This window comes from Lissotriton vulgaris, chromosome 6 (genome assembly GCF_964263255.1).
Source record: "Lissotriton vulgaris chromosome 6, aLisVul1.2, whole genome shotgun sequence".
Lineage (NCBI taxonomy): Eukaryota > Metazoa > Chordata > Amphibia > Caudata > Salamandridae > Lissotriton > Lissotriton vulgaris.
The window spans coordinates 82892071-82906959 of NC_141694.1; the positions used below are offsets into that span (position 1 = coordinate 82892071).

The 14889-nt window shown below is 46.5% G+C and overlaps 1 protein-coding gene across 3 annotated transcripts in view; it reads right to left on the reverse strand.

Moving 5' to 3' along the window:
• The window catches only part of LOC147706831 (zinc finger protein 318-like), a 456333-nt gene that overhangs the window by 353781 nt on the left and 87663 nt on the right, over positions 1-14889 (reverse strand). For all 3 annotated transcript variants that reach the window (XM_086925966.1, XM_086925968.1, XM_086925967.1), the window contains exon 4: positions 12757-14478. In XM_086925966.1, coding sequence (XP_086782092.1) covers positions 12757-14478 — 1722 coding nt within the window. The remainder of the gene's footprint in view (positions 1-12756; positions 14479-14889) is intronic.

A 14889-nucleotide genomic window follows, 5' to 3' on the forward strand; every position in this document is an offset into this window, starting at 1 on the left:
TGTCTGCGTCCTCATCTTACTTGGTGAAATATTCTTAGGAACCTTAAAAGCATAAGAAACATTCGTCCTCCGGAAAAAAAGCCTTGGATGCAAGGGGATATTAGGAGATTCTTCCTCATACGGAGGATGAGCTTTGTTTAAGGAATAGTGCATCATGGAGTATGCCTTTGCCTAAGTCAGTTCCAAATATGCAATCTGACTGAGCATAATCAGGCACCAGTGAATCTGGAGCTAAGGGAGATGAAGATAAAGGAACAAGCGGTGAGGCCTACTGCAAAGTAGTTGAAGTGCAACCCAGTGTTGAAAGCGGTGTACGCTGAGGTAGTACGGGGTCTATTAACAGGAGGGTGACTTGACCCATTTTAAGGCAGTCAGAAACCACTCCGTTTTTCAGGGAGCTCTTTATGATCGTGCTCCAAAGCGGAGTTAAGGTGTACTTCAGTTGTTTGGTCAGTAGGGGAGGAATGGGGTCTAGGACATGAGCTGAGTGCTTGGAGGTGGAGATCAATGTGACTATCCCAGATTCTTGAATGGGACAGGAGCAAAGCCAGGAATTGGGAGAGGAACCAGGAGAGAGATCAAGCGACCCAGCTGCAATGCTCTTTGTGGGGTGCGTGTTGCTGACACCTAGTGAGAGTTAGATTTTAGTGATCTTCTCATCTTTGGACGCCTGTACGGAGGACACTGGCTTGGAGGTATGTTGTCTGATGATGCTATAGAGCTCCTTGGGTCTGTTTTTGGCACTGTCCAGCGCCGAGCGGAAAAAGCTGGATTTCTTGTTTTTGATGTGGTTGTTGTACTTCATACGGGCTGATTTGAGTTGATCGCGGAGGATGGGGCTAGGGTTATTTCTCCACTTTCTTTCTTTGGCTCTTAGTTTTCTCCTTTCAGAGTTGAGGTTGGGGTTGAACCAAGATCTGGATGGGATGGGATGGCTCTACTCTTTTTGTGCTTTAATGGAAGAATCACTTGCTCCTGACCTTGAGTCGGATCAAGAGCGTTGTCCTTACACCATAGGTAAAATCTCTTCCACTTGAAAGCATAAGACTTTCTAGTGGAGGGTCTCTTTGCTTCTCTAGGGATATTCATACAGTCAGCTGATAGGTCTAGATGTCCGTACTGGATGACTTCAGGAGCCATGCAGTCAATAGGAGAGAGGGAAGGTTGGGATGAAATACTCTCGCCTCGTTCTTGGTCAGCAAGTCCGGGTGGCAGGGCAGCCTCCGGTGTGGATCCTCTGACAGTTGAAGGAGAGCAGAGTACCACCACTGGCGTGGCCACTCTGGCGCTATCAGGATCCTTCTGGTGTTGGTCCTATAGAACTTCCGTATGACCGCCGGGATCAGAGGGAGTGGAGGAGAAGCGTACAGCAATGTCTGCGACCAGCTGATCAAAAGTGCATTCCCCGTGATCCCGGCTAGAGGAATCTGGACGCGAAGACGGGGCATTTCGTGTTTGCCGCGTCTGCGAACAGATCAATATCCGGCACTCCCCATTGCCGAAAACCTCCTGAACAATGTCGTCGTTGAGCACCCAGTCGTGCGCTTCCGCCTGCACGTTCAGGGTTCCTGGAAGATGGACTGGGACGATTGAGAGACCCCTCACCAGCAGCCACTGCCATATGGATTGGGCTTCCAAAGACAGGACTTGTGATCTGGTGCCTCCTTCCTTGTTCAGATAGAACATTGTTGTGTTGTCCGTCTGAATCTGAATGTGGCTGGATTGGAGGGACGTATACAGGGACTTTAGCGCAAGATGGACAGCCCGTAGCTCTAAGAAGTTGATGTGATAACTTCTTTCTGTCACTGACCAGAAACCTGGTACCTAAAGCTGGCCCATATGAGCTCCCCAGCCTTGCATTGAGGCATCTGTGACCACTGTGTTGGAGGCGTCTGATGAAAAGGTACCCTTTGTAGAAGGTGAGAACGTTTCATCCACAATCTGATGGAGTCCCTGGCAGCTTGATGGAGAGAGACACGATCTTCCCAGCAACCTGATCTCAGACACCATTGATCTTCGAGGGACTGTTGTAGAGGCCGCATGTGACGCCGTGCATTGAGCACAATGTAGATGCACGAGGCCATCGATTCCAGCAGTGAAGACACTTGGCTGGCTGTGGGACTTGCAGCGTCAAGAAGAGTGTGGCACTTGAGAAGCATGGATGACAACCTCTCCTCCGAAGGACACACGCTTGCCTTTGCGGAGTCCAGGGAGGTGCCCAGATAGTGTATCCGTTGCGTGGGGTTGAGGACAGACTTCTTGTAGTTGACTTGCAACCACAAGGAATGCCGCAGGTTGAGGCAGTACGAGAGATGGCTCTGGAGTAGCGCAGGTGTGGAACTTTTCAGGAGCCAGTCGTCTAGGTATGGATAGACTAAGATCTTCCGCCTGCGGAGGAAGGCGGCCACCACCGCCATGCACTTGGAGAATGTCCCAGGAGCGGATTTGAGTCCGAACGAAAGCACTCGATACTGATAGTGGTGGCGATAGACCTTAAACCTGAGAAATTTGCGATGTTTCACTAAGACAGGAATGTGAAAGTAGGCATCCTGCAGGTCGATGGCACACATCCAGTCTCCCTGGTGAAGGTGCAGAAAGATTTGATGCAGGGCTATCATTTGGAATTTCTCCTTTCTTATAAACCTGTTCAGCAGGCGCAGGTCGAGGATAGGTCTGTACTCTTTGGCTACTCCTCACATTTGGACTAGGAAGTACCGAGAGTATACCCCCTGGTTTCTTTGAAGAGGTGGGACCTCCTCTATGGCCCTTGGAGAGGAGGATAGATACTTCGTCCTGTAACAGCCGACTTTGAAGTTGAGGAAGGAGCTTCAATTGCGGGGGCACTTGCGGAGGGGGAGACTTGAACCTTAGCAAGTAAACATGCTGCACAATATTCAGCACCCATTTGTGTCTGGTTATGGTTTCCCACTCAGGTGAAAAACAATACTTCCTCCTACCAGAGTGGCGAACGGGTGCGGAGGAAACAATGCCTCACTGTTTGGGAGGCTGCTTAGACGTGGACTGTTGCTGCTTGTTGTTCCCCCTTCCTCAGCGCTTTTGGTGGAATTGGGACCTCTGCTGGCTCTGGGAGGACCATTAAGGGGTTTGACCCTTCTGCTCGAAGGGAAGTTTGTCGCCCTGACGAAAGCGTTTTTGGAATTCCTTTAGTTTCTCCAGACCAACAGCCTTGACAGTATCCAGCTCTGTCTTCATCTTGTTCATCTCTTCATCCGCATGAGCCCCGAACAAGGATGAGCCATTAAACGGAAGGTTTAGAATCTTTTTCTGTGCATCAGGCTTGAGGCCTGTGAGGCACAGCCAGGCTGAGCGCCGTGAACAGACCCCATGGGAGTAGCCATGCGCGGTGAGATCTGAAGCGTCCGCTGCTGCACTTATAACTTGATTGGCTACTAGCCCACCTTCTTGCAGAATTTCGCTGAAGTCGTGCCGATCTTCTTTGGGGAGCTTTTCGGTAAACCTTGCCAGGGAGTCCCAAAGAGACCTGTAATATCGCCCGAGAAGGGCGGAGGCCCTCGCATTCTTCATGGATGAAGCTGAAGTATAGTACATTTTTCTGCCATAGGAGTTTATCTGCTTACTGTCCTTCTCCGGGGGGGACAGAAGATGACGCAGACGCTGAACGAGACCTCATGGCTGCTGCCACAATGACGGAGTCCACTGGTGGATCAGCTCTGAGAAATAAGGGATCCTCGGCTGGGGCCTTATACTTTTTAGAAATCCTGGATGGGACGGAACCAACCGTAGCAGGAGTGAGGAATGTGGCCATAGCTGGTTCCAGGAATCCTGGCACCAAAGGAAGCAGCGGTCTAGGAGCTGTACGATGGTGTAGGGTATCAAAGATGATGGATGTGGGAACTACAGGGGTATGCAAAGTGATGATTAATTTCTTTGCACCCCTACCCAGGACGTCTGAGAAAGTCGCGATGATATTGATGGGAGACAACTGCGATGGAGGAGTTGATAAGAAGGTCGGAGAGTAGTCCCGGACCGAGGACCTTGTGGAGGAAGCCCATGTGGGCTATCTCCTGCGTCTTCTCTTATGGGGATGTTCGTGAGGAGAGCTGTGATGACCCCTGGACCGTGATTGGTGCGTGGAAGGTGATCTTGGTCTTCTGGGGGGAAACTTGGAGGGTCTAGCACAAACACTTGTATCAGGAGACGTCCTGGAAGGCGAGTATGTGCGACAGTAGTCCGAGCCCGGACTTCTGCGGTCAGCTGTCCAGACACCTTGCAGCCAGCGAGGCAACAGACCGTAGGCCCTCTGCTTTCCAGCTCTGGAAGATTTCTCCGGTGAAATCTGCACAATATGCAGTCCTGGGGATGATGACTGGGCCCCAGATGACGATCTGGAACTGGATATCGACTTACGCCGAGTCTCCTCTGTGGCCGCTGCAATTTTGTCCCTCGACGTCGATGAAGTCTGCCTCACCATCGGTGTCGATCGAGGTGATCTGCTATGGGAATCCGTCCCGCTCTCGACGGTGGTCTCAACGTCGATTGCCTACGCCGATGTGGAGACTTTGGCGTCGACCTACGACGTCTGTTTGGGGACCTCTACCTCCCAAGATGTCGTGTTGGCATCGATCTTCTCAACATCAAGTGATGGGACCTCGATGACACTCTCGACGTCGACAAGCCCACTTGCGGCGAGATGTTCGCCGACGTGATTCTCGACGCCGACCCCCTCGAGGGTGGCAGAGAATGTCTCGACGTCGATGGAAGCCTCGACGTCGACAGTTTTTTCAAGTCTCTCAGGACCCACAGCCTTCGAGCCTGAAGTGCTGTGCCTCGACGCCGACTTACTTGCATGCGGTGGAGAATCAACATTGAGATGACGATTTGTCCCTTGACGCTGTCTGGGTCTTTTCGACGGCGACTTCCGACATCGACAGCGAATCTCCTGTCACCTTCTTCTTTCTAGACTCAGGAGAGGTAGTATGCTGCCGTTTTCGGTGTTTGCTTGAAGGTGGTCTGAAGACTCCATGGTCCACTCCATGATGGCTTCTGTTCTTCTCCAGCTTAGCATGAACTTTAATGCGTTCCCTGTCGCGCAGAGTCTGCCTGGAATACTTCTGGCAGTGGTAACACTGGTCAGGATTGTGTGAGGATGGAAGACACACAATACATACAGAGTGTGGATCTGCCAGTGCCATCTTCTTGCCACAGGAAGGACATTTTCTGAATAAGGCTGGCATTCTAACTGGAAAAATGTATGGTAAAACCAAAATGCCAGTAGAATAAGCTTTTAGAAGTCAGAAAATGTCGAGTTTTCTGAGAAAAATCTCAAAGAAATCACTTTGAGTCAAAAAACTGAAGAGCTCAAGCTCCAGGATCCTCATAGAAGGAGCCGGAAAAAAGAACTGACCTAACTGTCACCTGTGATGCATCAGGGGAGCAAGGGGTCTCCTGCAGGTCTGAAAGGCACGGTACCACTACACTAATGCCTTAAAGGCAAGGTGTCAGTTTTTCTTTGTTTCTTAGTACTCTGCTGCAGCCTACAGGCAAATGCCTGCAAATACAAGCTTTCTTTAAGGCAATAAAGCTTTATTGTATGGCAATTGTTTACTGTTTCCTCTTTACCTTTTGGGTTGGGAAGGTATAGGTACTACAATGCAAAACTATGTAATTTCAGCATTTTTGCCATGTTGGAAACATTTTAGGCTGCATGTATATGTTTTTACATATGCATATCTATCATGATCATGATGTAAATGTATGCTTTTGTGCACATGAGAGAAAAATATATATTTTTTTCTTGTTGGCTAATTCTGCACTTTGGAAATCTGTAAATACTGATTTTAGTGCGATATTAACGATGTTTTTAGCCAACTATCTTGACCTGCTTCTATATGGATATTATTTTTAATATCTCTCTCTCTCTCTCTCTCTCTCTCTCTCTCTCTCTCTCTCTCTCTCTCTCTCTCTCTCTCTCTCTCTCTCTCTCTCTCTCTCTATATATATATATATTGTTAACATATATTGCACTTTATTGCTGATCAGTACTTACGCTGTCTTCAGTGTCTATGCCATGTGACCTATGATTGTGTATGCACGAGCACTTTAAATATGGGTGTTTTATGTTCACACGTTGTCATGTGATCAAGGCTCCTCGGAGCCGAAACGTTACGGAGACAGGAATTGCACAAATAAAATAATTGCATTTTGAAACTTTGGTTCGTGTCCGTACCTTTTGTGCGGAGGACGACGATCGAAGCACAGGACTGACGGAGTTATCCATATTTATTGGTCACTTGGTTTAGTTTTGCCAAAACACGGAACCCTCCCCGTTGCAAAACGGAGGTCGACGCCATCGACGAAACCAATCCTAGGTGTGTCTGCTTGAAGTTCTTTCCGGAAGGAAGAGAGGAGTTTGACCCCCCCCTGACCCTGCAAGTGAACTCCGTACGAACAGGAGGAGACTCTGAGTGCCGCACTACATTCCGCGAAACACCGGAGCCGACTCTGAAATTCACGGCGTAATCATACAACCAGGTACTCCAGAGAGGAGAGACTGATTAAATGCGCGGGCGCTACTACGATTTGTATTGTACTTAACGGGTATAAGACGCCTGCAATTATATCATATAAACAGATAGTGCTTTCCGATAATGTCAGCCGACAACGTGAGGGAGCGGGAGGCAGCAGCCAGTACAATGTTCTCAGACAGCATTCCGATACCCGCAAATATTCGAGGCAGAACTAACGTGGAAAATTGTTCTGGTCACAATACTCTGCATGAAAAATTTTAATTGCTTGAAAAGAAGTGAAGAAACAAGCAGTCCAAATGGTGGGAATCTAAATCGTTACAAAATTACATTGATGTAAACCAGTGGTCGAAGTGGGGGAAAAAAAGTAGGGGAACTGTGGGCGGAGACTCAGGGGGCGGGAATAAGCAGAGGATTGGATTAGTGGGCGCAGTCGGAGGTGTGGCTAGAAATAGCAAAACATACCAATTTTTAGTGCGTTTGGCATTTCACTGACCAGTTACAGCTTATAACGCTATTTAATTCAAACAATCGATCAACATGTTTATTTGAGGTTTAATATATAAGTTGGTTAATGGAGCAAAAGTTACTAGACAACGTGAATTGTGTTGCTGTGAAATGGAAGGCCGTGTGCAAAGGTTGACTGGTCACCTTTCTCACCGCTGCATTTGCATGTTACACGGGGATTAATGAGGCGAAAGGTTTCCAGAGACTGTTAGTATGTGTAAAAATGTCACTGGGAGCAATGTCTGGATTAACAGGATGCTGAGTCAGACCAGGATTCGAAGGAGGGAGTTTATTTTCCGCAGACAACCGCAGAGCAGAGGCACACGGATCTAAGACAATACCTCATAGTACCACAATTTTCAGTCAGAGGAAGCAGCTGGCGGAGACATCACCACGGTATGCACCAGTGTGTGACGAGGGTTGGGCTGGTTGTTGTTAAAATGATCGTGGGAAGGATATGAGCATGCAGTCTTTTCGGAGGCGTGCCCACGAGAGACGTCCCAGCGGACCTTACTGAAGAGGGAAAGGGTGGGGCTTCCTGCAGAGCAGCTGCACCCCTCGACGCTGTGGGGCTGTGCCCGGAAGGAGGCATGCATAGTGGGAGGTGGGCAACGTATAGGCATTGTGCCCTCACATGAAGCATGTGCCGTAATGTTGAAACGGTTGCAAACTGTGAAGGTAACACAGTTAATTTCATATCTTCATGTACCACTGAGTCACATGTAGCTTGTCTGTCTGACAAAACAACATAAGGCCATTGCCAAGAGCACACCCACTAGGAGAGCACCAAATTACATTAAACGTTTCAAATGAGGTCACAATTTTGAAGGGGTGGTGGGCAGGTCGGCAGAATATAAAGGCACGCGTACACACACGCACGCGTACACACACGCGCGCACACACATTCTCGCCACCACCCCATTCGCCCACAAACCCCCCCCGCCCCTCCAACACTGCCATGCAAGGCTGATCTGGAGTATACCACATTAGTTGTATTGGGGAGTCTGTAATACACACGCATTTATGACACCTCAATCTAATGATACATGCTATACAGTACGTTGCAAATATTATTTTGAGCTACGAAGCCCTTGGTAGCCTTTGATGATACATTTTCACTTGGTGATCTTGCAAAAATGGGATATCGGTGTTGATGCTATTGGGTGCCTACGAGCCCCTCACCCCAGTGTAGGCGTTAGAGAGGTACAACTGACTGGCCTGGTCCGTGCAAGTGATTGCAGGCACTCTCAACGTGACCCCATTAAGGTCGCAGCCACAGAACTATGAAACACTGGAGTAGATGACCATTTCTGGATCGTCACTGCCGGACAACAAATATAGGTGGACTGTAAGATAATTAGGGTGTGTGGAAAAATAGAGCTTTGTAAAAGATACTCTTATTTTCTGCATTAATTATTATCTGGTCATTGCATACACCAGGCCCTGATTGCATTGCAGCTTACAGCACGAGTCTGTTCAGAACATTACCAAACCCACGAAAGAGAATTAGTAATGAGTGAAGGAAAGCCAGAGACTCCAGAGAAACACATTTGGATTAATAAGAAAGAATGGTCTAAGGCAGCGGTTCGTAACCTTTTGACTTCTCTGGAACCCACCGAATCGACCCAGGCCTAAGCAATATCCACGCTGTGAACCGCCATGACATACACAAAAATACAGAAATAGATATAAATTATTTATTTATTTTTATTTTTAAAGTTTTATATAGCGCGAACAAGATCTTTGCAGATATCAGAGCGCTTTACAGAAACAGTAGGTAGGATAAACAAGACTCTTAAATCAATATGAAATTCCGTAGACAGTGAGTTGCAAAAATAGGGTATCAATCATACAAAAGTATACAGAGTAATAACAATCAAGAAACAATAGTATGGAAGCAGTACAATGTCTAAACGGATAAGATTATAGCACCCCAGAGGGTGAGTGAGCACAGTGTTGAAAGCAAAGTAGTAGTCAGTAGTGGGTGCGTTGCAGGTTATTGAGGCACTCAAGTCCTAGTGTAAAACCCAATAAACAAGTTGGAAATCAATAGTATAGCATCCGTGCAATGAATTAGATCCAGAAGCAGACAAAAAATGGACTGACATAGATAAGTATTCAGACAGCCGATAATGTGGGAGCCAAATACTGTCATTGTTCCAGTATCAATAGTGTTCAGGTGTATTTAGCCATAAGGATGGCCTTCACCTCTTTCTTGAAGAGTATAGTGGACGGGATAAGCCTGGTTTCTGGCGGGAGTGCATTCCAGATCCTAGGTGCCATTCCAGAGAAGGAGCGTTTGTATGTTTTTCCTTCCGGAATCTCTGTGGTTTCAGGAGGAGAGTGTTTGTGCTTCTGTTGGATCTTGAGCCTCCTGATATGGTCAGCTTTTGAGAGAGGTAGTTGGGTGCCTTGTGGTGTACGGCCGAGTGTGTCATACAGGCAATTTTCAACTGAATTCTGGCTTCAATAGGCAGCCAGTTCAGGGCTTTTAAGTCAGGAGATATATGCGAGTGTTTTCTTGAGCCAGTGATGAGTCTCGCGGCCGCGTTCAGGGAGGCTCTTAGGGAAGCCGTTGTTGTCAGGGGGAGCCCGCTGAGAGCCACAATTCCGTAGTCTATGCGAGGAATGACTAAGGTTTGTACCACAGTTTGGAAGTCCTTGGGTGGTAGGAAGGGTTTGAGTTTTCTCAGCGTGTTGATTTGGAAGTTGGCTCCTTTAGTTGCTATGCTAATATGCTGCTGCATGTCGAGATTGCAGTCCAGTGTGATGCCAAGGGATTTCGCTGAGTCCACGAGTTGAGTGCGGTTAGATGATTGAGCCAGGTTTGGGTGATGGCCTTTTTCGCAGGAGGAGAGATCAGAAGGAACTCAGTTTTCAGAGCATTTAGTTTGAGGTGATTGTCGGCCAGCCAAGCTTGGGTGTTTCTTACTGTGGCATTCAACAGTTTGATGTCTTCAGGGGATTGAAGCTTGAGGTAGAGCTGAGTGCCACAATTCCGTAGTCTATGCGAGGAATGACTAAGGTTTGTACCACAGTTTGGAAGTCCTTGGGTGGTAGGAAGGGTTTGAGTTTTCTCAGCGTGTTGATTTGGAAATCAAACAACAGAAATTATTACCTACGTATTTCTTTCACGTCATCCTTTTGTGATCAGTGTCTATCACATGTTCATGCGTGTTAAAGCACCAGTATAAATGAACTCATATATTTAAGGCATATAATCACTGCATGTTCAGTGATGCTGCATTCCTAGTGCTAGTTTCCTTTACATTGTCCTGCGAGAGTTAGAAGTAAATAGACCAATAGTGCATATGCAGTACACACCTTATCACTATGTGCTCATAAGAGCACATAGTGAAAAATGAAAAATGACGAGGCGAACCCAGGAATTGGTGCTGGTTATTTTATTCTGCTCTCCACCACTACACCACCATACGCGTTTCGGCCGACCACGGCCTTGATCACATGACAGCGTATAGGGGCGTATGTGCTCAATTTAAAGTGCTAGTGCCAATGAAAAAAACATTGCTAGTAGTAGACATAAACAACATACTGTCTTGACTTGTTAATGCTTGAATGCAATTAACCGCCAGCCTGTCAATTCTGAAAATAGCTCATGAAAACCCGAAAGGCATTGCTGTATGAATACAGTAGTAAGCAATGGCGGTCACTCATATATACATTTATAAATATAAATATTAAACATATGAATTTTGAGCATAAATATAAATAGTTATAAATATAGCAGCAAAGATAAGAATAACAACATTCCTATATTGATTCGTAATAAAATCAATGTTGTTCCACCATTACTGTGTCTCTAATTCATGTCCCCTGAGGCGGAAAGCCGGTTGTTAGCTGCATAAAAATCTGCTGATAATTGCCATAATCCTTAGTGATTTTTTTACTGTGTATGTAATTTGTTTTTACTACTGAGGATTTCTACTGGCACTCACTGAGCTCAAACCCTGGTACCCGCCCAGAACGATTTAGGTCTGGGGCGGCGAAAAAAACAGAGTGACGCCATCTTAGGTGAGGGAATTCTGATCCCCGCACCAGCTGTCAGGCCGCCTTCCTGCCCGGGGTATTTAAGCCTCACTAGCGCGCCAGCACAGACCTGTGTCTCTAATTCATGTCCCCTGAGGCGGAAAGCCGGGGGTTAGCTGCATAAAAATCTGCTGATAATTGCCATAATCCTTAGTGATTTTTTTACTGTGTATGTAATTTGTTTTTACTACTGAGGATTTCTACTGGCACTCACTGGGCTCGAACCCTGGTACCCGCCCAGAACGATTTAGGTTCTGGGGCGGGCAGACAATGATAGACAATCGCCTCAGTGGCCTGGCCTGGCGGAGACTTGAGATCAGTTTCTGGAGAGGTATCTGACCCACTTGCATTTTTTAGGTCTAGGTACAGTTCAGCATTAGTGTAATGAGAGGCAAGTAGGTTGTCTACCACCTAGACATCTTGATTCTGAAGCCCTTCAACTGCATCTGAATCTCAGTCAAACACAGACTCCAGCCTCCAATAGTACCAACGCTGTGAAAGGGGCATGGGTTTACAACTTGAAGTTGTTGGCCACGGCTTTGGGTTGTCTGACGCAAGCTGGCTTTGGCTCAGAGATCAGCACCTGGACCACTTCCATTATGGGCACTGCTGGAACCTAGATCAGCAACAGGATCAATGTGTACCATGAGGCCCAAAGTTAAGCTATAAACAAGCATCGGCAAGGAACTAAATGGAGGTCCAGCGGAGTCAGTCGATGCGAGGAAATGGCTCACTAGTGGATATGTGAATGGTGGTCCATGCGGCTTCATGGGGTCCAAAGGAACTCCGCTCCACAGTGCGCTGGCACAACCGTAAAGATCTGAAGCATGGACTTTTTGAAGGCCTCAATATTCTGCAGGGTGAAGAAAGATGTGATGTCTTGGGATGTGCAGTACCAGCCTCAGGACGGGTTTGAAGACTAAGGACAGTCAGAGGAAGGGCTCTTTGATTGCCGACTATATGGCCTTTTGCTTGCTTTCAAGTAGCGCAGGAGAGAGGAATCCCCAAGTCCTCTTTGTGCCGTTGGCATGCTTTTGGACTTCAACTTACCCAAGAACTTTGATCAGAGCCATGATTTGACACAATAGTGGCCCTGTTGATCTACAACGGGAATAGCCACATCACCTCTTCTTGTATTGCGTGACATATTACTTAACTTCCACTCTAGATTGCCTTTGAGTGCATCTCAGTGTATTTGTCACACTACTGACTGTCTCTTCTTGGGCACCGAAAGCTTGCCTGACAGTTACACCTGGCAGCACGCGGGATCAACTGCGTCAAAGATTTCCAATATTCCAATATGTTACAGTTGCATACAATCAACTAATACAAAATATGGCTGGTTGCAACCCATGGAGGTTTTAATACAATTGCAAATCATTATATGTTTTTTAATAACGGATATTTCAGTACAATGCATGGTGGTAAGAGTTTATACAGACAAACAATGACGATAATTTATTTAAAACTAAACTATTTGTACATTTGTTCTACTCTCATGAAAAGGGAAAGCCTTAAAGTATGCACTTTCTGTACGCCTTAGGCTAATGCTATTTCTGGTGTTATTGAACATTCTTGCTATAAGGAACATTTTATAGTTTGGGCATCGCACTTTGCATTTAATAAAGACAGACATTTTAAGATCTAGCCTAAAACTTTAAGACACATATATTGCCAATTAATATGTGCCACTTACCTTAACTTTCTGAGCCACCCGGTTCTTATCATCTGATGGAGGGGTACTTTTGGTCGAAGTGTTCAAAGTATCAATATAGACTAAGTGAGAAGAATCTTGCTTCTGTATCTTTGCAGGTTTCACCTCCTTTTCATCACTTTCAGTAATGGTTTGAATCACCTTCAAATTTCTGTACTTCGATGAGGTACGCAAAAATGGGGCAGGTGGGCCAGAGGGGATTGGTCCTTTGGGAGGCATGCCACGCCCAAGGCCACCGTAGACAAAAGGGGTTTGCATAGAAGGAGGTGGGATCTGTGTATTAGGCCTATCTGTGAAGTTTGGCATTGGAGGTGGTGGGAAAAATACAGGGGGAGGTATACTTGTATTTGGAACAAAGTTAGGAGTAAGAAAAGGAGAACTTGGAGGGGCACTAGTCATAAGGGCTGGTAGCATTTGTGCTGTGGTGTGCTGAGCAAACGTTGTCATTTGATAGAGATGGGGGGCAGATAACATCATTGGACTTTGATGTGGAGCTATGTTAAGTGGCTGACCCAGCAGGGGTGTTGACTGCTGCTGCTGTCTCAGCATGTAGATGGCCTGCTGCTGCTCCAGACTGGAGATGGCTGGTCGCTGCCCCAGACTGGAGATGGCCTGCTGCTGCCCCAGACTGGAGATGGCCTGCTGCTGCCCCAGACTGGAGATGGCCTGCTGCTGCCCCAGACTGGAGATGGCCTGCTGCTGCCCCAGACTGGAGATGGCCTGCTGCTGCCCCAGACTAGAGATGGCCTGCTGCTGCCCCAGACTGAAGATGGCCTGCTGCTGCCCCAGACTGGAGATGGCCTGCTGCTGCCCCAGACTGGAGATGGCCTGCTGCTGCCCCAGACTGGAGATGGGCAGTTCTTGCCCACTATCTTCATCTTTCTCCGAGATCTCAGATTTGGTGTAAGATAATCTGTTTTTAGAAGTCTGCATAAACCAAGTTGGAGACCGAGAATGTTTGTGATTGGATTCTGGAGAACGAGTTTCACTCCTGTTCCTTATTTGGTACAGTTCTTGCAATTGTGCTTCTGAGGAATGACCCTCTCTAGAATTAGAAGGCAAATTCTTTCCGTAAAGCCTCTCTTGGGTGCGAACAGACAGTTTGCCAATTTCTGCATCTCCAATATCAACCCCAATGGTTTTTAATAGGTCTTGGATCTTTTGAAGTTCTGGATGATTCTGATGTGCAATGGTCGCCTCCTGAGTTGAAGTGAGGTTTGGGTCTGTATGCTTATCTTCCATGACACCGGCTACTTGCTCTCTTACAGAGGTACGTAGGCTCTGAGTAGAAGGCTGTGGTTCACGCCCATAACGGTCTGAGTTACCATAAAGAAATACTTCCTCTTCTACATCAGGCAAGAACATTTTCTCTCGCACACCTAGCTCATTCTCTGCAATACTCAAATTATTTGACACTCTACGGTCATCATGAATGGATGTCCTATTGTGAGGCAAAAATCTCGAAAAAGAGTCTGAATCACCCTTTTTATCCAAGATACTACAATGCTCTCCATCACTGGGAAAACATTTCCCTGACATAATAGGAATTGGAGTCTGCTTAAACTGTTCAAGTGTTTTGTATTTCTTTTCTGTAAAATTCTCAATACGAAATGAAAATTGTATGTTGCTGTGTTGAAGGACATCAGAATTAGTCAATGGAGAACTCTTACTACCAAATCCAGAGTTGCTCGCGAAGCCTTCATGCTGCAATAAAAAATAATGAAAAACGTTTTGGTAAAGTCGGCGCAAACTTGAATAAAAAATGCTTAAATTCATCAAATGCTTTTTTTTTCAATTACTTCCATAAAACACATTTGCATTGATATCTATTTATAGCAAAATATGTAATTTGTCTACTTATTTCACATACCTGAAGAGAAATACAAAATGTTCTTCATATTTCTTAAAATACATTTTCTTATACAAACCGGACAGTTTTTCTTTGCCAGTCAAAGCCAAAACATGTTGTGCTTGAGTGTATGCACATCATTTGTAGGTCTCGCCTGTCGATGCGCATGCGCATCGAGCTTGCGAGACTATGGGGGCTTAACCACTCTTTAACTGACTTGCAAGGAATCGTGGCGATTCCTTGCAGTGCCCGTGACTTTTAAGCTC